The sequence below is a fragment of the Prenolepis imparis genome, unplaced genomic scaffold, assembly GCF_030444845.1.
Source record: "Prenolepis imparis isolate NDT839.2.m4 unplaced genomic scaffold, iyPreImpa1.0 SCAF_3, whole genome shotgun sequence".
Taxonomy (NCBI): Eukaryota; Metazoa; Arthropoda; class Insecta; order Hymenoptera; family Formicidae; genus Prenolepis; species Prenolepis imparis.
This window is the reverse complement of record NW_028141161.1, coordinates 19,081,624-19,106,604: the sequence shown is the minus strand read 5'-3', so window position 1 is coordinate 19,106,604 and position 24,981 is coordinate 19,081,624. Positions and strand designations below refer to the sequence as shown.

The 24,981-nt window shown below is 37.6% G+C and overlaps 1 protein-coding gene across 5 annotated transcripts in view; it reads right to left on the bottom strand.

The window, feature by feature from the left end:
• Positions 1-24,981, bottom strand: part of LOC145934021 (uncharacterized) — a 307,073-nt gene that overhangs the window by 59,225 nt on the left and 222,867 nt on the right. For all 5 annotated transcript variants that reach the window (XM_083034177.1, XM_083034179.1, XM_083034180.1 and 2 more), the window contains exons 2-4: positions 18,493-18,681; positions 16,717-16,880; positions 3,653-3,699 (exon numbers count right to left, since the gene is read on the bottom strand). In XM_083034177.1, the coding sequence (XP_082890303.1) occupies positions 3,653-3,699; positions 16,717-16,880; positions 18,493-18,681 (400 nt within the window). The remainder of the gene's footprint in view (positions 1-3,652; positions 3,700-16,716; positions 16,881-18,492; positions 18,682-24,981) is intronic.

Below are 24,981 nucleotides of genomic sequence, written 5' to 3'. Positions count from 1 at the left end.
ACTGCATTATATAATTAATACTATTTTAAATTACCTCGCATTAAAAAAACAATTAAATGTTTTATAAAAATCTTTAAAAAAAGACTAAATTTTTTCGGAAGAAAAATATAATTAAATTTAAAAATATTAACACAACAAACAAAAAATAAATATAATATTTTTCTCTGTTAATACATTTTCCATTTAATGTTATTTTTGGGGGGTTGTAAAGTGCTATTCCGATAAAAATTGTCGTACTAGTTACACGTCTGTAAGAGAAAAAAAAGATATACGAGAGATATCTACGTATCCAAGTTCCATCGTTATTTCTTATTTGAACAGCCGGAGTTCGCTCATCGCACACGGAATTTCACGGCGGCTTCGAGGCACAAGCAACGCAACGACACACAATCATCGGTTCCGATGCGATCGTCGCAGTAAGCGGAACGTGACGTTGGCGAAATGCACTTGCACGAAGGATAAACGCATCATTCTAGCGGGATTCCATCCGTACGGACGATGCATTTCGTCACGGAAAATTCAATGTACTTGTTTGATCTTGTTACAATAATCCGTAAACATTGTTATAGAGAAACCAATGGCGGCGCAGCGATTTCTTTCTATTTTTTTTTCTTTTTCAACTCGAAAGAAAAACATTAAACAAGTCCGTTATATTGTATAAGAGAAGCAATTCTTCAAATAATTCCACCCTTAAATATTTGGTACATTAACTAATCATCGGCGGGAAAACTTTTTCGGATGTAGTAATTCTTAACTCCGAAAAGAATTAGCAATCGTTACACCTTCTCTCGAGGTATGTATTTTCAAGTACACGGATATCTCCCTAGAAATTCCTCGGATACAGCGATCATTGGTCATTCCTGCCTCGGAGCGCGCGTGACATCTCGGCGAATTCATCATACGGCGCGCACAAACGTATACGATGCATTCATTACCATTTATCCCGGCGCGAGCGCGCATTACTACCTAGAGAGGATGCAGTTGCACGCGTTATGCGGGGATAAGCGCACTTGCTCAACTTCTCTCTCTCCGCGTTTCGCCGCTGCTTGGCCCCCGTCCGCCTCTTACTTGGATTCCAATCCCGACAAACAGGCTTGCTCTCTCACAGAATCCATGCCAAGCAAGCACAACCGCGCGCGCGAGGGTGTTTGCGTATCCTCGGCAACCCTGGCACAGAGGGAGTTTGGGGGTTTTAGGGGTTCGGGTTCGGTTGGCTCGGTCGGTCCCCACCGAATACACTACGTTCTGTATTACGCGACAACTGCTAAGTGCTGCAGCAATCCAGCATCGACGCCTCTTACACGGAATTACTGTTAAGCGCGCGTCGCTTCGCGCGTTTCCACCCTAAACTGATTAGTCCCCCCGCGATTCAACAGAGTATCTCCTGCCGAGAGGGACACGAGGGACGGGACGGAATCGAGAATTTCACGAGCGCCTCTTCGCTGCTGCCGGAAGACGGTCGAGAGGTGTCAACGACTCGTCATCGGATACGAGGGCGTTGGAATTTTGGAATTTGAGCGAATAGCGCGAATCGTAGTAAAACATCTTAATTTGCGATGCAGATTCCTCGAATTTGTCTTCAAATGTAGAGCGTTTTTATTAATTACTGTTAGACTCATTGTTATAACATTTCAGATGATAATCATGCAATATTGATATTCTTTTTTGTATAAATATTTGCAACTGGCACAAATATTTTGGTAAATAAAATAATTTTAATATATGTGTATATAAATAACATTCTCTTTTTTTTATACCAAAATAAAAGATAAAATTTAAATTAAGAAAAAACAAGAAAATATCAAAATATTAACACATGAGAGATTTGTCTAATAAATATACACACACTAATCATATTTTAAACTAAATATACTATCAAAATTCGAACATTTCTAATAGAAAGAAGGAAAACGGAGTCAATGCTAAAGATATATTGAGAAATATATAGAGATAGAGGAAGAGAGAGAACCAGACTTCTCAATTACGTATTCATAGGTGGAAAGAGTATAACGTGCACGAGGGTGACGGTAGAAGTCAATAGAAATGAAATATCAACGCGAGTTTCCCCTCCTTCCCCCCGCGCGTTTCGCGATCGGTCGCGCCCTTCTCCCTCCTCCCTCTCCCAGTCACTTTTCCAATACGGGATCTCTAAAGTGTTTTTCGATATCTCGAAAAATTCCACCGCACTACGTCGCGTCTTGGTTTTATTTCTTCTCTTCCAGGTGCCAGGCCGATTGCATGTGCACCAGTAATATAACTACGTTTTCGAGCGCGTATCTCATCGACAAAAATCGGTGGTGGACCCCGAACGAGGAGGCTGCGCCTCGAAGTAATACAAGTTGTAGCATCGAATATTTCTTATACGCGATATACGATTACACGGATGGTATCAGATGGTGGTAAATATTCATTTGGGAATTTCTTTCATTGTACAACAGATGTAGTTCCGCATAAATTGATTGGGAATGTTATATTATAATATAGAGACGCACAAAGTATGTATATAGTATCACGAGAAAATAAAACTCATCTATATAACATCATTCTGTCCGCTACTCTTCTATCCATTCAAGATAAAATTTTCATTTGCGTGAATACATGGCATAGAAAGCTTCTCTACAGCTTTTTCATCGCGCTGTAAGTGGATCTGCAAATAACTTTATCATTCTTAGTGACAGTTAAGAGGCTTAAGAGCTATACGGGACAACTACGAGTCAAGCTATCGAGGGACTTCGATCTTCTCTCGGCTTGAAAATGGCCGGTTTACAAAGTACCCATTCTATGCGCGCGTCTTACGGCATTATCCGATTTGTATAAGAGACGAGACGCGAGACAACAATATTGTTCGCTCCCAGCTGCAGCTAGCTATTTGGCGATCGGTTGTCCGCAAAGGTGCGTGGCACGATCCTCGCACATTCTCGCATAAAGAGGAGTGAGAGCATCGCAATACCGGAGGAAGGGTCTCGCCCGTTCATGGTCTCGTCCCCATTGTTAGATCATTTAGATATATGTATTTCATCGGTAGGGACACGCACAAAGGAACGAAGAGGTCTCTTCGCCTCTTGAAAATCGCATTCACACGAGTCACGTATGCACGTGTGCTCGCCACGAGAATGTATGCATCATGCAAAGTCCTACGATCGATGCATTAAATAGCCTCCTACTGCATTTAAATCTCCAATGTAGCTCGTTCTCCTTTCGTAAGCTTCGGCATAGTTTTCTCAATTTATTACGGAGTTACTTTGTGTAAGATGATTTATATACTGCGAGTGTCGATAAATCAAAAGGTAAAAATGCGACGACTGTACTTTATAAAGTGGTCATCGTTTGTTATTTTAAACATAATTTTTGGAAAGTCGAATATGTGAGACAATTGAGACTCTTTTTTAGATTATATATACATACATCATATTAATGCTTAATGCTTGTCATTAAAATTATATATGTTAATTAATTATGCATTAGTAACCACGGATAACTAAGCAGCCACGCTCGCGAAATACATACTTATAAATTCGCGTTTTAAATTAGGCGTCCTAATTTTGCCTCGTGAATGAAAAACGCGAGAGAAGCTCGAGTTTTCTCCTGCGCCTCTTAAATCTTAAGCAAAGAGAGAAAGAAAGAGACAAATAAACCTATGGGTGCGACTTACCGTTAGGCGGAAACTCGTAGAAGAAGGCAGATCTCGGGCTCAGACAACTGGAACAGAGAAAGGAAAATTACGGTTAAAATATGCTGACAATTAAAGGGACGACGTCGCTTGGCAAATCGCCCGGCGCTCTTCTACTTCGCTTCGCGTTTCGTTTTTGCCCGCGGCGATGTTTCGTCGTTCTACATGGGAACACGCGGTGGTTTACCGGGCAAACACGGTCGCATCAAAGTTACGTGTATTGATATTAAACATAATAGAGTGACTGGTCTCGTTGGGATTTAATACTTCCTTTGATACATGAAATTGATCAACCGGCGCGCGCGTTTCGATATACTATTATGAGTCCGTTAATGAATTTACTAGTGTTTGCCGAGTTAATTTCAATTTAATTAGTATGTAATACGTATTATAGCGGTATGATTTGGCTTCTCGTTTGAGTTTAATGCAGTCATTTGTATAATACCCAAAATAGCGTAAATTGCTTGCGGAGTATCTTTTAGAAGATTATCTTCTGCGAAAACAAGCGATAAAGGGATAAAGGCGATTATTTTATGAAAGAAAACTTAATGCTGATATAATATATTATATATATAAAATTTTTAAATAAATTTTACCTTTGAAGAATGAAGTGAAAAAAAAGCATTGAAGACAATTTATGGATTTAATTTATGTCAAAAGCGGTAAGGGATCCGAATTTTCAATTTTTTAAATAATATTTCGTAATATATGATATAAAAAAAAAACAAAGATTATTCTGTTTCATGCACATTCAGATGTGATCTCCCTACGGGCAATAAATTATATACTGATGGTCAAAGGTAGCAGTATTATACGTGCGGTTTAACAAATGCGCAATTCCATGTGACAAAATTGTAAAATTATTACGTCGTTAATGCAGTTTCCCGTGGCGACATACGCGGTTTCCGTGACCGTACGTTGCCTGGTGAATGATTGCATAATTCCTTGCTTTTTTTATCCATCTCGTTCTACATATATATAGAGTCGCAAATGAAACAAGAGATCAAAGTGATTTGCAACATGGAGCAGTATTTAATTGAGTAACAATTACAGTCTCTCGTCCGACAACCCGTTTTCGAAATGCAAATGTGTGCGTGTTCAAAATCGTGCGAAAGTACAAAGAGACAAGTGAATCGAGAGAAGGACACAATAGGATGCGTTTAACCCTATTTGTTAACACTTTAATATCGATTTGCCGATCGCACGTGCAATTTTATTCTATTCTATTGCAAAGAGAGAAGATTTAAACAATTGCGAATGAGATGAAGAAAAATTAATGGAGCACTTAAACGCCTCTTTATCTCTACGATCGTTTTCAACGAGTAATTAAAATATCTCTAATGATGTTAGAGCAGGACAGGAAGCGCGACGCGATCTCGACGATACGAAAAGGTACACGTGAAGCCATCGTGTCTTCGTAAATGACGGTATTCGCCAAAGTATTCCAAGTATTCTCCTAAGAGCGATTGATCTCTTACGGTAGATCACGCCGGAATGTATGTACACGGGCGATTTCCAGCCCGACGTTAAGGGTCCAGTCAGGGAGGGCAAGCTAATAGCCTTATTGGCTTGATCCAACGTTGATCTCGATTCTATCGAGACCACAAAGCAAACTCGTTGGGGGAAGTCGAGAAATGTCACCACGGCATAAACACAACACATATACACACGCGTGTATACGTACAATCGGCGTTGCGGGAACGGCGGAATGACCCGCGGGAAGGGGTTCGATGGTTCACGTGCCAGAGAATAGGTAATAGATAGCGCGTCGTTGTCTCAATGTGTCCTGATACACCGCGCCGTAATACTAACCGCATACTAATAGGGTCCTTTGACGAAAAGCTAACATCTCGGCGGGTAAACCGCCGCGCGCGCGTTGCAATTCCGTTCGAGCGGCCAAGGTGGCCTCTCTCTCTCTCTCTCTCTCTCTCTCTCTCTCTCTCTCTCTCTTCCTCCATATCCACTATGGTCCACTATCCCCGAATCGATTGCCTTGAGTGGTCCCTTCTCCTCAATAGAGTCGTAATAACTTCTACCGGCAGCGTAGTACAAACGAAGAATATCCGTTGCGTTCAAAGACCGAGATCGAGATTAACGACGAGTGTAGTTGCCTATATTCTTCGTATAATTTCGTTAATTTCGTAACAAAAAAAAATTATACAGATTATAAATTATTCTTTACTGAAGCGAGAGAAGCGAAAATTGCCGCTCTTTAAACGATTAAACGTTGAGAAGGAGAGTTAAGTTTACGAGACTTTCGACATCCATAGAAATCCAACATTTATTTAGTCGAGACCTCGCAAAATCGATTACGTCTGTCACGAACGTTCGAACGTACAACTGTATTGGAGACCTGCTTTCTCGTTAAGCTTACAACATCCAGACGGAAGGAGTGATTGCTTCTTTCTTGGGTAACGACGAATCTAGCTGTGTGCCAAGTAGCAATCGATTTAGAGCTGTTAAGAGTCATGATTACTAGGACGAGTAGGCGTCGGAAGAGCCGGGTGCTACACGACACAAATGGATGGTGGAACGTTACAGTCGTCCGCGCGGGGAATCCTGATGAAGCTGCGGGATCGAAATAAGCCCGGTGTAAGATGGTCTTTCGCATGCGAGAGACGGTACACGTTTGGTACGTACGCGATTGAAAACTGTAGGAAAATACGAGGAGGCTACCTAGGCGTTTTTACACCTATACACGTTAGCTCTGCCAGGCTCGAGAACACTCGGATATGCAAATTTCTTCGATAGAGCTAGGCACGAGGGTCCTCGATCGTCGAATTTCTCGTGTTGTTTCTCGCTTGCACGTGATTCTTTCGGTAAATGGACATTAAAAAATGTATAAGATGTTTACAGAATGTTTTTACGGAAGAAATTAATGAAGCGTCGCGATAAAATTCTTCTTAAAACTTGTTGAAATCTTATTAGAATTATTATACACTTCTTTATACTTTCTCGACATTCTTTAACTTTTTTTTCTCATTCTTCCTCAACTCAATAATATCAAGAAATTGAAATGCTAACAGAATTTTTAATAAACCACTTAATAGATTGATTAATGCTGCTAATTTTTATATTCGTTAATAATATATATAAGCTATAATTTTGTGCATATGATGTTTCTCATATTAATCTATCTATAAGCTATTTCGGAATTTGCATTATTTGAGGATGTAAAAGAATTTCAAGTAAAGCTCGTATTTCATATTTATATTAAAAAAGAGTGTCGCACAATTTTTTATGTATGCAGGAAACAGATATACGAAAAATTTAATTTTACACGCGTAAAATATGACCAATAGTATCTAACTAAATTGCAAACTAAATTTAATGTTTTTTATGAAGATATGCCTGCGGTTGATGCCGAATACCTAGCGTGCAGTTGTCGAGAACGGCATAGAAACGGCACGTATACGGTTTGCTGCATTAACGTGATTCCAGTATAATCACGCGCGATACATTTGTAATAATGAATGAATTTATGAGAGAATAGCAGTTTCCGTCGTTATTCATAAGCGGACGTTTCCTCGTTGAAATTTCAATAAAGTCCGCTATTTTTGTTTGACAAAAATAATCGCGCATTTCTCGTATAAAACGTGCGTTACCACCACAAAATCCACATTTAATATTATGAGATTACATTACAATTAATAATTGTAATTCCTTTCACGCGTAAAACGCGATAAATATGTATCTAGCTTTAAAAACCCTATCTAAGGTACTATCTCTACATGGCACCGGGATAATGACAAAAAATTCAGATTTATAATGATAATAATATAAACTAGTTGCACAAAAGTGATTTTAATTCATTTAATAATATCGAAATAAATTGTGTGTGTGTGTGTGTGTGTTATGCTGAATTTTGTAGCCGGAAGGATTAACACGTTAAAATAATAATCTTATCTTTTATTAAAATATATAATTTATTTAAGCCTGCTCTCTTAATAACGATAATGATCACAGTAATTTTCTATACACCCGCACTGTTATCTCTACATCCTCAATATATTAACAATGATAAACGGCTTTTTCCATAAAGATAATAAAATATCCGAATAATCGGGATAAGCGCAGAACTCAAATCCGCTGCACATTGAAATCGTTCTGTGTTCGGCGTTCTGTGTAAATACACGCCTGCACGAGGTCATATGTATGAGAAGCAACGACGTGATGATTCGACAGCTTTATCCGGCGAAGAGGAGGAAGGGGGAAGGCGCGGACGGAAGGGTGTGATCGAAAAATCTGTTTTGTCCCTACAGGATCGATCGATCGGCAAACGGGTGGCACACGGCCAACAATTGTTGTAGTGTAGGCGACCGGATGCGAGCGCCGGAATATGGAAGGGACTAAACTGCGATTATATGCGGAATGACGGACGCGCGCGAGGTCGAGAGTTTCGCGGCGCGGATAATCGAGCGCGCGCATTCTGGTTCGCGCGCGCGATGCGACGCGACGCGACGAGTCGATAGGATTACCTTGGCTGGCTGTCGACACGACAAAACCGACCATCGGCCGTGGCTGTCAACGCGTCAGTCAGGCTTTACTTTGCCGCGTTATTGTCCGTTTATTAATTTATGACCACGCTTCGTGCGATTGTTTATAGCGCGAATCTACCGACGCCTATTTTCGCGAACGAAGGCCAAGTCGTTCGATCTGTCGTAGTTCGAAGCCGCGATTAATTTTCTATTTTAAATTATTTCCAGCCTTATATATATTATTAATATGTATATATAATATACATATAATATATATTTTATTATATATACATTGAAAGAGATAATATTTTTGTATATTCATATTTAAAACTCTTGTTAAGGGGATACACCGACGTGTATACGGGATGATTCGGCTCGGTGTAACTAATATAGAAACTGAAAATAAAGTACCGACTAGGATTAAGTATAAAAACAAAAATAAATAAAAATTTGAATACAAATACGCGAGTGAAAAAATCCGACAGTAAAAAAAAAAAGAATTTAATGCATCTATCTCTCGACGCGTGCGGCTTATGCGTACGAATCGTGTGTAAATGAAAATTCCAAGGGGGGAATAAAATAAAACGCACGCGTCCGAAAAACCGGACGGTGCTGCTGGTACTGTATTATGATAATGACGTTGCATTCGCGCAAATACCCTCGGTGGAAAGACGTGTGACGCGGTCCGGTCGGTTGCATCATCGGGCGAGTAATCGTTAAACGCATCATCGACCGTGTGACAAACGGCCGGCCGTGTGTGCGCAACCGCGTATAATTAATGCACGCGATCCATTCGTCAATCGGACGCGATATTCATCTCCGCGTTGCTAATGAATTCCGCGATCATCGTCTCGCCGCTTCGACGCGCGATCCTCCTCTCGCTCGGACGGATAAAAGCGGTTGCACGCAAGATCGGTGCAGAGGATATTGCTATCCCGGGATCTCCCTTCTGTGGGAAAGATCCCACAGAACAGATATTTATTACTTATTGCGAAACAGTGGAAGAAATAAACAACTAAGTCACGCGAGTGAGAAAAATATGAGAAACTTTAAAATATGTTTCACCTCTTTATTCATTATGCTTTAGTTTAAAAAAAATATATATGTATAATATATATTTTATTATATATATGAGAGAATATATATATTTTTGTATATATTCATATTTAAAATATTTAAAACTCTGGTTATATATTAAAAAAAAAAATTTGATCTTGCTAACGCGAGAGATAGAAGTAAGAGAGGTCTAGATAGTTTCAAAACTCTAATATTAAGTGACGAAAAGAAAAATAAAAAGCAAATTACTCGATATTTCAGTAGGAAGATCATCATCGAAGTCGGGGTGAAACTATTAGAAATTGTTTCTATCACGGCCGTAACGTGGCATGAAGGATGACATATACCTCGTCGACTATTTTTCAACGTTTCTCGCGCAATCTGCCATGTAGCGATACCACGGTAGTACATGCTTTATAGCACCGCGATAAATTACCGCGAAGTCGGTAATTATTTTGGCGTGTGTGGGCAACAGAGACCGCGCTCTCTCGGCTCGTTGCATTAACGTACCGAGCGTTGCGATGATATTTATGAGCCCATTAAAAATCCCCGCCTAATGTCCTTCGGAACGCAGAAATTTTCTGTAAGAAGAGAAGATTCCAACGCGATACGCAATAAATATGATATTGAATTCGTGTCCCGATGTTAATCTCTACGCTGATCACTGATCATCAATTGCTTCAATTATTGTAATTTTCATCCCATGCTTTGATAACTTTATTGGAAAGTGTTTTGTGATAAGAAGAGCGCAATTAATAGAATATATAATTATAAATACAATTAAGATTATTGAATAAACAATTACGCCGATAAATATACAGACGTACCTAATTATATTAATTGTTAAATTTCCTTATATTTATTCTCGTTAATTTTTAATATTTGGTCGCTTGATGGCTATTAATTTATTTCCATAGCTATATAATCATTTGTCATTTTTTTTATTTTGCTCACTGTGTTTCCCGATCTTCCTTATTTAAGAGAGCAATAGAAGAACGCTACTTTCGATTCTCGTTATTTACAGCAACAGGATGCCAATTAAATCCACAAAAAGCTTCGTTCGATCGATCGTTATTTCCAAGCAATTAATTTTATGGTCGCCGCAAATTAGTGCCATTGTTAGATTGAGCAATAATTTCGTACCAACAAGATCCATACAGTACTGTACGGTTACATGTTTACGTACATATCAAAATTTTAAATCAGTACGAGTAACCCATTATTTCTTTTTCATTAAATTGTCACTAAAAATATGGATAAAAAATCTGTCTTTCTGATTAAAAATATAAAAACCATTGGCAGCAATTCTCCATAAAAGTCTGTCGTTTGAGTCGCAGAAATTTACGATTTTCTCGGAAAAAAAAAAAAAAAAAAAGAATCCCGAAGAATTCGGATTCTACATTATATGTAGCCGAGTCACAGAAATGCCGGGGTTCGTGTGAAAGCGTACCTACTCATTCGCAAAGCGTGTTCAGCAAGAGGAGCGAGAGAACAGTTACATGGGCTCAGCATTCTGGTTATTCGCGCGTGCACGAAAACAGTCGATGGCCACAGCGCGATAATGGAATTTAATAATGCGATATGATTTCTCTCTCTCCTCTTTCCCTCTTTCTCTTTCTGTCCCTCTTTGTGCTCTTCTCCTCCCCCTTCTCGACCCCTTCGCGTCTTTCAGTTTCTCCTGCAACGATACGGCGCGGCATCGAGCAAGTACGCGAGAATGCCGGGCCAAACGCGCGCTCACTGGCTCGGTTCGTCGGTTAATTAGCCATTAAATATCAAGCAGCCGGCACGAGACTGCACGCAGATGGTATTTCGGATCAGTTAGAGCAGTTAGCAATGGGCAATTACGGATAATAAACAGACTGCGCGACTGCGGCGCGCAGTGGTGTCGTGTTGTGTGAACCGTCCGGAAAGCCGAGTAGCGTTTCTACTGTGCAGAGGTGCGTGAAAATGGGAACATTGAATATAAACCCCCAATGTGTTTAAAATTTCGATATCTTTTCTTTCAATCTTTCCTCCCCCCTCTCTCTCCAAAATGTGTGAACTAGGATGATATAGTAGCGTAAATTTATATAAAAGTTACAAGTTCTGAAAAGTTAGAAGATTATTACAAATTATAAAAGTTAAAATAAAAATTACGTTCAAAGTAGCAGAATATTTGTTTCACGTTGATAGATTAATTGGCGAAATCGTTTCTAGTTCGAATATGATATCGACGTTGTTCGTTTAAAGCACAATATATCGTATATTCAAGGAATCGAATATTAAGCACTCAACAAAAATATCCCCGCCCTTCATGAACATGGAAATTCCACGGCGTCCTATATGCCTACGATACATTAACGATAAACAGTTATTTGTTTCGAGGAAAGATTAATTAATCGACATGCCCAAATTTTGGGATTAACTGGATCAATCATTATCAACCATTAATATTTCATTATTTCCGCGTACTATGTGCGCGTTTGTTATCTGACTATCCAAATCGAATCGTCAAATGCGAAAATCGCTTTATTTTCTTGGATTTGCAGTATTCGATGAATATATTCGACATGTAGTCGGACATCACTGACGCAATTCGAGCGAATAATGAATTCTGCTGCATTAATATTGTACAATAACTAGTTCGTGTTCAAGTATAAGATAGTAATAATTATTGTATTATACATTCATTTTCTTTATTAATAATTTATTTAAAATATTAGTATACACACGCACAGAGAAGTAAATTATAAATTTATAAGAGTAAATAGAATGATTAGATAGTAACATCTTTAAAAATTTGAAAAAAAATTTTGGCTGCAAACTCTGTCTGATTAATTTCGACTTATTCTACTAATTCTTCTAAACGCTACATTATTATGTCTAATCACTGTATTATTCTTAATCATTAATTTTTTATTTGATTATTTTAACTTTTCCTCATTTCTTTCACACACATAAAAAGAGACAGAGAGAAAAATAGTAACAAATTTCTTTATATATTTTACACACACTCTGCTCGTGTCGTTTTTTTAGATAGTTTAAAAATCTTTATTATTATCTCTTTGAACCAAATGATATTTGCGAACAAACTATTGCAATATACAGATATCAACGTGTGTTTCTCCTTACCTAGAGAGTAACATATTTAAAAATTTGCAAAAAAATTTTAGGCTGCAAACACAGTCTGATTAATTTCGACTTATTCTACTGATTCTTCTGAATGCTACATTATAGCTATGTGAACCTAGCACCCGACTTTTTAAGAATTAATTTTTTAAAACGGAAAATGATAGCATTTCGTTTGTAGTTGTTTGTAGTAATAATAATTTCGTTTGTAGTTTTATCAATTAATAAATAAAAAAAATTTTTTTAATGACTCGCACCCGACATTGAGATATCGCAAATCCGCTTGCGCAGTCTTCTTTAGAATCGTTTGTAGTTGTTTGTAGTGATTTTTCTTTCGTTTGTAGTTGAGCGGTTCAAATGTTATAAACAATATTGTTTATTCATCCAAGAGCTAACTTTGTCAATTTTTAAGATTTTTCAAATCCGCTTGCGCAGTCTTCTTTAGAATCGTTTGTAGTTGTTTATAGTGATTTTTCTTTCGTTTGTAGTTGAGCGGTTCAAATGTTATAAACAATATTGTTTATAACTTTTGAACCGCTCAACTACAAACGAAAGAAAAATCACTACAAACAACTACAAACGATTCTAAAGAAGACTGCGCAAGCGGATTTGAAAAATCTTAAAAATTGACAAAGTTAGCTCTTGGATGAATAAACAATTGTTTATAACTTTTGAACCGCTCAACTACAAACGAAAGGAAAATCACTACAAACAACTACAAACGATTCTAAAGAAGACTGCGCAAGCGGACTTGAAAAATCTTAGAAATTGACAAAGTTAGCTCTTGGACCAATAAACAATTGTTTATAACTTTTGAACCGTTCAACTACAAACGAATGGAAAATCACTACAAACAACTACAAACGATTCTAAAGAAGACTGCGCAAGCGGACTTGAAAAATCTTAGAAATTGACAAAGTTAGCTCTTGGATGAATAAACAATTGTTTATAACTTTTGAACCGCTCAACTACAAACGAAAGGAAAATCACTACAAACAACTACAAACGATTCTAAAGAAGACTGCGCAAGCGGACTTGAAAAATCTTAGAAATTGACAAAGTTAGCTCTTGGACCAATAAACAATTGTTTATAACTTTTGAATCGTTCAACTACAAACGAAAGGAAAATCACTACAAACTACAAATGATTCTAAAGAAGACTGCGCGCAAGCGGATTTGCGATATTTCAATGTCGGGTGCGAGTCATTTAACAAATTTTTTTATTTATTAATTGATAAAACTACAAACGAAATTATTGTTACTACAAACAACTACAAACGAAATGCTATCATTTTCCATTTTAAAAAATTAATTTTTAAAAAGTCGGGTGCTAGGTTCACATAGCTCCTAGATAGTAACATCTTTAAAAATTTGGGAAAAAATTTTACTAGGCTGCAAACTCTGTCTGATTAATTTCGACTTATTCTACTGATTCTTCTGAACGCTACATTATAATGTCTAATCACTGTATTATTCTTAATTATTAATTTTTTATTTGATTATTTTAACTTTTCCCCATCTCTTTCACACACATAAGAAGAGACAGAGAGAAAAATAGTAACAAATTTCTTTATATATTTTACACACACTCTGCTCGTGTCGTTTTTTTAGATAGTTTAAAAATCTTTATTATTATCTCTTTGAACCAAATGATATTTGCGAACAAACTATTGCAATATACAGATATCAACGTGTGTTTCTCCTTACCTAGATAGTAACATATTTAAAAATTTGCAAAAAAATTTTAGACTGCAAACACTGTCTGATTAATTTCGACTTATTCTACTGATTCTTCTGAATGCTACATTATAGCTATGTGAACCTAGCACCCGACTTTTTAAGAATTAATTTTTTAAAACGGAAAATGATAGCATTTCGTTTGTAGTTGTTTGTAGTAATAATAATTTCGTTTGTAGTTTTATCAATTAATAAATAAAAAAAATTTTTTTAATGACTCGCACCCGACATTGAGATATCACAAATCCGCTTGCGCAGTCTTCTTTAGAATCGTTTGTAGTTGTTTGTAGTGATTTTCCTTTCGTTTGTAGTTGAGCGGTTCAAAACGGAAAATCACTACAAACAACTACAAACGATTCTAAAGAAGACTGCGCAAGCGGACTTGAAAAATCTTAGAAATTGACAAAGTTAGCTCTTGGACCAATAAACAATTGTTTATAACTCTTGAACCGCTCAACTACAAACGAAAGGAAAATCACTATAAACAACTACAAACGATTCTAAAGAAGACTGCGCAAGCGGACTTGAAAAATCTTAGAAATTGACAAAGTTAGCTCTTGGACCAATAAACAATTGTTTATAACTTTTGAACTGTTCAACTACAAACGAAAGGAAAATCACTACAAACTACAAACCATTCTAAAGAAGACTACGCGCAAGCGGATTTGCGATATTTCAATGTCGGGTGCGAGTCATTTAATAATTTCGTTTGTTTGTAGTAATAATAATTTCGTTTGTAGTTTTATCAATTAATAAATAAAAAAAATTTTTTTAATACTCGCACCCGACGTTGAGATATCGCAAATCCGCTTGCGCAGTCTTCTTTAGAATCGTTTGTAGTTGTTTGTAGTGATTTTCCTTTCGTTTGTAGTTGAGCGGTTCAAAAGTTATAAACAATATTGTTTATAACATTTGAACCGCTCAACTACAAACGAAAGAAAAATCACTACAAACAACTACAAACGATTCTAAAGAAGACTGCGCAAGCGGATTTGAAAAATCTTAAAAATTGACAAAGTTAGCTCTTGGATGAATAAACAATTGTTTATAACTTTTGAACCGCTCAACTACAAACGAAAGGAAAATCATTATAAACAACTACAAACGATTCTAAAGAAGACTGCGCGCAAGCGGATTTGCGATATTTCAATGTCGGGTGCGAGTCATTTAACAAATTTTTTTATTTATTAATTGATAAAACTACAAACGAAATTATTGTTACTACAAACAACTACAAACGAAATGCTATCATTTTCCGATTTAAAAAATTAATTTTTAAAAAGTCGGGTGCTAGGTTCACATAGCTCCTAAATAGTAACATCTTTAAAAATTTGGGAAAAAATTTTATTAGGCTGCAAACTCTGTCTGATTAATTTCGACTAATTCTACTGATTCTTCTGAACGCTACATTATAATGTCTAATCACTGTATTATTCTTAATTATTAATTTTTTATTTGATTATTTTAACTTTTCCCCATCTCTTTCACACACATAAGAAGAGACAGAGAGAAAAATAGTAACAAATTTCTTTATATATTTTACACACACTCTGCTCGTGTCGTTTTTTTAGATAGTTTAAAAATCTTTATTATTATCTCTTTGAACCAAATGATATTTGCGAACAAACTATTGCAATATACAGATATCAACGTGTGTTTTTCCTTACCTAGATAGTAACATATTTAAAAAATTGCAAAAAAATTTTAGACTGCAAACACTGTCTGATTAATTTCGACTTATTCTACTGATTCTTCTGAATGCTACATTATAGATAGCTATGTGAACCTAGCACCCGACTTTTTAAGAATTAATTTTTTAAAACGGAAAATGATAGCATTTCGTTTGTAGTTGTTTGTAGTAATAATAATTTCGTTTGTAGTTTTATCAATTAATAAATAAAAAAAATTTTTTTAATGACTCGCACCCGACATTGAGATATCACAAATCCGCTTGCGCAGTCTTCTTTAGAATCGTTTGTAGTTGTTTGTAGTGATTTTCCTTTCGTTTGTAGTTGAGCGGTTCAAATGTTATAAACAATATTGTTTATAACTTTTGAACCGCTCAACTACAAACGAAAGGAAAATCACTATAAACAACTACAAACGATTCTAAAGAAGACTGCGCGCAAGCGGATTTGCGATATTTCAATGTCGGGTGCGAGTCATTTAACAAATTTTTTTATTTATTAATTGATAAAACTACAAACGAAATTATTGTTACTACAAACAACTACAAACGAAATGCTATCATTTTCCGATTTAAAAAATTAATTTTTAAAAAGTCGGGTGCTAGGTTCACATAGCTCCTAAATAGTAACATCTTTAAAAATTTGGGAAAAAATTTTACTAGGCTGCAAACTCTGTCTGATTAATTTCGAGTTATTCTACTGATTCTTCTGAACGCTACATTATTATGTCTAATCACTGTATTATTCTCAATTATTAATTTTTTATTTGATTATTTTAACTTTTACCCATCTTGTTCACACACATAAAAAGAGACAGAGAGAAAAATAGTAACAATTTTCTTTATATATTTTACACACTCTGCTCGTGTCGTTCTTTTAGATAGTTTAAAAATCCTTATTACTATCTCTTTGAACCAAATGATATTTGCGAACAAACTATTGCAATATACAGATATCAAGGTGTGTTTCTCCTTACCTTTGATAAGTTGCCTGAGGTCCACCCGGTGTTACGGCGGCAGTCGTGTTTTGTGTGGCGAGTGCGAGCTTCTGCTGTCGATGCTGGAGCATCTGTCTGCTGAAGACCCCGTATCCGAAGCCATAGATTTCATCCTCCTCCTTGTCGCTGAGGCAGCTCGAGGGCTACGCAAAAATGGAGAACGTTCGCTCTTTTCCACTACGTTATACAGAACGGCGGGTTTTGCTTGCGAAGCAGTACGGGACTACCACTTACGTCGTAAGTAGGAGGAGCCTCGGGGGTCGTATTAAGAACTCGTTACATTGGAGGCAGCGTTGTTGTGCCGCGAAATTTTGTGAGAAAAGAGATCGTGTAGTCGGACTTGAGGGTCAGTCTGATCATGTCTTTTGGAATGATAAACCCTGCCTTTTCTCCAAAAAATATTCTAATGTATAATTATATAGAATGTCCCTTGTATATGATGATAAATTTGTATCAAATTTTGATTTCATTGTTGAGTATAATATTTTATATATTATATTATAATATATTTTTATAATATTATATTGTTTTCATATAAATTTCGAGAAATTAAATACATATAAAGAATTTTTATTTAATTTACCTAAAATTTATATTAGTAGCTTTGATTTTAAAAATTCAACATTGTGAAAAAATAATTTAATGAAATTTTTAAGAATGCATTGATATAACCACAATTTGTTTAAAAAAATAATAGTAATTTATTTTTGCAATAAAAATCAAATTTTTTCTAATAACATTAATTTTTATAATATATAATTAAATATTTACAAAATTATTTTTGTCATATTTTTAAACATATGAAACTTTAATAATATAATCAACTATAAAAATATATCGAGAGATGTAAAGAATTAAACCTGATACTCACAATTAGTTAATTGAATTAAGCAAGATAATCGAACAATCGTTTTCACATTTAATCAAGACGTAATATTCCGGAAAGCGAGTGATTTTTATTAATTTTCCAAATCGACATACGATCTTCGGAGGAGCTTGACCTTAATCGTCAATCGATTGCTTGCGCTTGAAAACTCGATTAGACGCGAAGAAAGTCTGAGGTAACGAACAATAACCGATTTAAGCTGGGATCGATAGAGTCTACATGGTTAATCGCCTTAAAGCACTTTGGGAAGTTACTCATGGAGGAGCCACCAATCCACAATTGCAAAGTGTTTGAACTTGCGTAAATCATTCTTCGCTAAATCTCTCTTTCGTTGAGTACATCATTTCAAGTACATAAGATACCTCTAGTAGAAAAATATCATTTAAAATATTATTTACTAAATCTGATACTGTGATATTCATATATAATGATCTTTTCATCAATTGCATTAATCATTATTTTAAATATTCGATACATATTTATAATTTTCTGTTATAATATAAAGACTGTTAAAACGCAATTTAAAATAAGTTATAAATAACGTTTGTATTTTATCGACACGCGATTGTCTATATGTCTGACAATTTTCTTCGTAACAAAATTGTCTCTATCCATCAGAAAGAGGCGCACAAATGCTCGTATCGAATCAACTGGACGTGTTCCTCTCGCGAATTCTGTCCCTTCGAAAGCAATTTGGCCAAGTGTCAGGGGAATGGCGTAATAAGAAGAAATCGCGGCGATAGACAAGCCACTACATGTCATCCTATAACCGCATTATGCTGCCCGCGGAAGCAATAAAGAGAGAATTGACGGTGTGTGGGGAGGAAAGGGGGCGGCAAGTAAAAGCGAATATGAGGGATTTTGCTTACCGAGTATTTCCCCGGCACATAAATGGGCTGTGAATGACTGGTGGTGAGCAGAGTGTTGGGCATTCTGGCGGAAGCGTTTGTTTCTCGCCGACGTAACTCCTCCAGCGGTTCCAAAACATCTCCGTAATGTGTTCTGAAGAGATCCGCGTACCTCGAAGCGAGTCCCTCCAAGTATCCTCTCTCGCCCTCCTGAAAAAACGCAATATCAACGCGGTTAGAAGCTGTCGACAGCAAACGTGATAACGAGTTATACATGCGATAGACTTGTGTACATAAATATGTACATATATTTTACAGGTATGTCATTTGCCATATAGAAAGATCGGCCACATTGTCACAGTTAATTAATTGTGATTACGCGGCACGTAATTAATTGTATCTTGCATCATTTATACGATAAAGTACGGAAATATTCATTATCGCGGTCAATCATGTTGGCAGGACGATATATTGTACAATCAAGAGAATAAATCTGCAAAGGATGACATCGAAAGGATAAAATATTAATTTCTTTTTTTTTTAAACGAAATCATTATATAGAAAAATGAGGACAAGTAAATAATACATATATTTTTTTAAATATACAGATACAGTGTCGAAACTCAATTATGTATGTTTAAGCAGATTTATATAAAATATGTTATAATAAATTCCTTCTCTTCGTGAATTAATAAATAAATGTAAATTTTCGATACAACTGTCATAAAATCAATTCTCGTTGAAAACATGGAATATATTTTACAGATTAGATTAATTATTCAGCTATTTGTTAATGAAGGCTGACAAAAGCACGGAATTTTGTGATATACTGCAAATAATAACAAACAATACGTGTTGTCTGATTAAATAGAGTCACTGCGTTAAACTGGTATAACTTTTCGAAATAGTCGGAATCACACACACGTAATCGCAATACATTTAAACGCGGAAAGTGTCTATGTTTTGCTATCTACGATTGTGCGGAAAGTTGTTAATATACGCGCCGGTAAAATATTTCTCCGATTTTCAAGCATATACATATACATATAACAGTCATATATTAAATCTGCTCTCTTTACCAGCACTATCGCATCTTTCGCATTTGAATAAAACAAAGTTTATGTTTATGTTCCTGTACTCACTTTTAGGACGTAAAAACAAAATTTAAAAAGTGATAAAAAAAAATAGTACGCTTCTGTAAAAATCATTTAAAAATATTTTTCTACCAATTCATTCGTACGCTATTCGTGTATCAATTTCGGAGATGTTACATTGAAGCTTCTTCTACTTGATCGAGCGAACTGTGTTCACATGAAAACATCCTCGCGCGTAAAGGTATGCGTGTCTTATGTAATGTATACATATACATTCTGTTTTTCCGAATCGTGCCAGGCCAACGTGCCGACGCGGGTGGTATATGATTCAACAAGGTGGCGCAAGGGCGGACGTGAGAAGAAAGAAAAGCCAAACGGCGGACGTACGATCCCGGAGAGAGAGAGAAAGAAAACGGACAAGGAAGAGAGGAGCCGGAGAGGTAAGGATCGGCGTACGACGAAGGTTGGTGTCACATTAATATTTCAGGATTCCACTTCCGCCGACTCTCGATTCGACTCCCAGACTCGTAGTAATCGTGGAAGGGTCTATGTCCTTCCCTTTTATAGCTACGAGGAGGAGGCGGAATCTAGGGAGGGGAGAGAGGAAGTCGAGGAAACGCTTTGTCTGGCGCGAGTCGCCTCCTATTTACACTTTAAGCGTCTCCATCCATCCGCTCTCTTCCTCTCTCTCTTTCCCCCTTCAACCCCCCGTTTCCGCCGCGCTGTCGCTTCCGCTGGCTGTCGGCAAACGATATTCCGCGGCTATCGCGCGCGCGGTCGTCTCTCCCGGATTTAAATCCCATTTGTAAATATTCCCTTCGCGGCTGTGAGTGAATTACGCGGGAATTATGCCCGACGCGAGGAAGCGGTTCGTCTTCCCATCGCGCTCCCATTCCAATTTCGCGAAAGGCGCCGACAGTTTTTTTATGCCGCGCAGCCGAGCAGTTTCAAAGCGACAAAGTGCGCGATGCGTTTAACTTCTCGAAAGAGAAATTTAAAAAATCTCTTTTTCTCTGTTTCTTATATATAACATTGATACATAATAAAATATCGACAATAATCTTCCACGGTAGAATTAATATTAATTTATTAATAATTAATAATAATAACTAAAATATGTTTAGAGAAGATGACAAAGCAGTTATGTTCTTTATGACGTTATTAAAGTGTGGAACAATTGTTTATTGATTTTATTTTAAACTCAATTTATTTAACAATATATTTTTTTAGGATAACCTTCTCGTTGTTCGCAACGAGATAAAAGAATGGAAATGGAATGTGCGTGCCAAAAATACACGCGCGTGACTAATTCTCTCGGATGTGCGACGTACGGCACATTCCGGCAATTCCGTATCCGTTTCGCAAAATTATACACAGCTGTCACCAAAAGCGCTCCCATCCGTGGAAAGAATTCACGACACTCGTGATATCGCATTTTCCTGTATTATAATATCGGCAGACTAAACTGCGTGAAAAAATATATTCAGAGCGATACGAATTGAATTGTATGACATTGCAAAGCATGCGATTGAAATAAAATAAAACTCATTCAAATAAAAATCTTGATATCTTATTTTTCTTTTCGTGATTATACTGAATTTCCAAATCAGCGTGTGTATCTCCCATGTATCTTATAGAGTAAAAGTATATTAATAATTAATTTATAATTAGAAAATACATCTGATTTATGAAATATATACATATATGCAGCATTATTGACGAAATATTCTCAAGACTTCCTTTAATAACGATCCTGCAAATAATAAGTCAGCTTATTAAAATCCATTTTTAGTCTGTAGCAAAGATACGTGACATAGAATATGCATCAGTACGCGAGATATTCAATAAATCGACGGTAATATAAAGTCATCAATTGCAGGACGTCAAACGTCAAGATTTTCATTACGATATAATCTATTCCAACGGCGGTGCCATTTGTGGGGGGGGGGGGGGGGTTAGGGAAGACATTAAGGCGAATGTCGAAGACGCGCGAAGGATGAAACGAACGGAACGAGTCATCGTTTCGCCATCCCCCTCCTTTTTACCCCTTAACGTGCCCGTTCCCTCGTGCCCCTTTATCGATAATCCGCGAGTATTAATTAGAATTCCAATCTTCCGATTTAATACGATGTTCCCCGCCACTCCGCACTTTCCTCCGCAGTTCTTGTTCCGGCGCCTCTTCCTTCCGCTCTCTCACTCACACCCCTTTATCCCTCCCCCACTCCAATTGCTGCCCTCCGCCCCATCATTTCCCTCTGGAGGCTTAACGGTCAAACTGAAACTTTCAAATTGAGAGCGCATAAAGCGAGCGAATTTTGCACGCGCGAGCACGACTCTTTGGAACTTTATTGCATCGTAAATTAAAATTTCATCCGTGAAGGGATAATCGAGGAGTGATTAAAGCGTTCATTTTATCAAGAGCCGCTTGGCAAAACGTCCGCGGAAATGTCCCCGCGGTCGACACAAAACTCTTTTCTGTCTCTCTTCGTTTTCATGTCCCATCAAAAACTTACTTGATCGTTTATATCCTCTTACTCAGAAAAACGATCTTTAGAGAGCTACAGAGCTTAAATATTATTTTTTATTACAGAGAATTTAACGATTGATAAAGAGAGAATCGTGTGTGTATTTATCATTATAAAATATATAGATTTTTAGTATCGCACCGTTCGCTTTTAATGTAAATAAATGAGATAAGCAAGATAAATGTATTTAAAAAAATATATGAACACGAGAACATGTTTTTATCATTGTGGGATTTTTCAAAGCGTGTTCCAGTCTTTCAAGTTTTGGCAAAAAAATATATCTCTATTTTTGTACCATATAATTAGATAATATAGAATTATCGCAAGAGTGGGAAGAAGGGGGGAGGCAGACGATGACGACATAGCTGCACTGGCGGAATGCACCATTTTTAACGAGCACCGGACTTTAGCAATTAACCGGGTTTTATAAGGGACAATAAGATCTCTCACAGACGGCAAAAACACTTGGCGCGCGCAGGTTTTTCTGCACGATCTAAGCACTCGTCTCGTGGTAAGAGTTAATTCTCCCTGCTGCCATTCTTTACCCGAGAGCTCATTTCATTCTAACGAGCCGGCAGCGGTACAACATTGCCAGCTGACCCGACTCGACATTGCACGGACATCCGTCGAACAACCGACGACGACCCGCCCTCGTCGGCGGCTCGATGACAAGGCGCGCACCGTAATTATGTCTCGCCCTCCGTCATGGATTTTCCGTCCAACTCTATGGATGTCAACCGTACTGACACATACACACACGGCCGCCTGAAACGCCGCTCCTTTGGCCTAGAAAATTTTACGGATACACGTTCGGCATGATGCATGATGCTGCTTAATTATTACAGCGCGTATATATAATACGTACACTTTATCATTCATATAAAGCGTTCTTGGTAAAATGGAGTTTCATTAGTTAGAGTCGTGCAAAAAAACGAAAGAAAACAAAAATCACGAGAAAAAAACGAAGTAAATGCATGTTAATGCGTCCCAAATGAGCATTTACGCAATGTTTTTTTCACGATGTAGTGTGTAACTGCTATCGCGTAATTCGCGTGTTAAAATTTCTCACGAAACATCGTGGGACGCGATTGCGAATTTCGCTGAAATAAACGAAACGAAAAATGTGCTTGGCGCAGTAACGTGTGGGATAAGCATGAAAGAAAGGAACTTTTCCGCGTGAAAATCTATCTCTCTCATCTATATAAGAAGTATTATGCTGAATTGACAAATAAGTAGCTCGCTCCGAGTTTAACAATCGTTGATGTTGAAGAATTTTTCGTCGCATCGAGAATCGTTATTCAGTCGATCGGCGGAAATCGAATGCGCTTCTCGAAAAGAGATCGCAAAAGTCGAAAGTTAACTACGGTTCTATTTATCTATCGTTCGCTTTCCGCTCGCGGCACAAAAATTCGCGATTCTCTTCTCGGTTAACTTTCGTATCGTGCTCCTTCTAGTCTCCTCTCCGTCAGAATTCAAAGTGGTCAGCGATGCGCGCGCGATCCGTCTTGCTCAAGAAGATAAAGCCCGTTAACGGATAAAAAGTAAGGGAGCGGATCAAAAAATCAAGCGCGTCCGCGTCGGTTCTCATATTTCCTTTGAAGTAGGCAAACCCACTTTCAGAGTGTTAACATTGCCGAGCGGCACAACTTTCCGGAAAATTATTTTACTCGGGGCAAAGGCAATCCCTATTGACTCGCCGCGATCGCTTCGACGAGGTTGCGGGATGAGTAGGAAAGAAGAGGAAAAGGGGGCCAGGAGGGAGGAAAGGATGAAGAGAAGGCGATGAGAGAAGTAGTGGAGGAGAGAGAACGAAAGAAATAAGAGGAAGGGAGAGAAGCGGTCGAACTGAGATAGAGAAGAGCGGAAGAAAATTGAAAAGTCAAGAAGCTTCCCCTTCTTCGACGTGCTCGTGAAGTTTAACCGCGTACTGCAAGACGAGCTTTACTCTTACCTATACTACTCCTTCTTTTTATATCAGTCTATTTATCCACCTATACCTTCACTTTTCTCCCTTTTTCTCTACCTCTCGGTGGATCGTTTTCTTCCGTCTTTGCGATAATCTCTCTCTCTCTCTCTCTCTCTCTCTTTGTTCTTTTACATCTCATCTCACAGGACTCAGGATGTGTCTCGGATCGTCGCGGGTACACTTTTCGTTCGTCGATTCGCTCAGCATAGTTCATCGGCAGTCACTTATCGATGTGATTGCAAACGAAGTGTCGTATAACAATGTTCATTCCCATGAACTTTGCCATGGAAATTGCACTCGTCGAAATTATATCATAAACGCAGAGTAGGTACGAAAGATCTCTCTCTGTGAATACAAAGTATTGGATATAAAATATTCACCGTCGTTGCAAGTAGCCGTTCCATCACTGACTGTTCTCGTGGCAAAATGGCATTCGTAAGCATTCACTGCGAGAGCGAACCATTTCTCGTAGAGAGAAACGCATATCGATTTCGCATACGAACGGGCGCTTCTCGCCCGCTTAAAATCCGAGGCGCGAAGTAGACGGCGTTTTACGATAATTGGGCGGAACGTGGGAGCTCTCCACTACTCTTCCTGCCGGGATAGAGGACAGAATTATTTTCGGGTGGTCCCTTCAACGGGCGTTGCACCCGCCATTAACGGAAAGCGGCCCGAGCAGCCGTCGACGTATTCATTTCCTCACCCTCATTATTTACATATACTTCATTTACTCCCTTTCGCACCCTATCATCGCGTCAGCCCGTCATCGACGAAATGTAATCCACGAAAAGCCAGACGCAGACCGACAATCCCAGATCTTTTCGCGCCAGACGTTTTCCGGATTCAAAAAGCCTGATCGAGGACCCGGTTGATGGCGAAGAGCAAAATCACGTACTTCTGTTTTTTTTTCCTCCCTTTTTTTGTT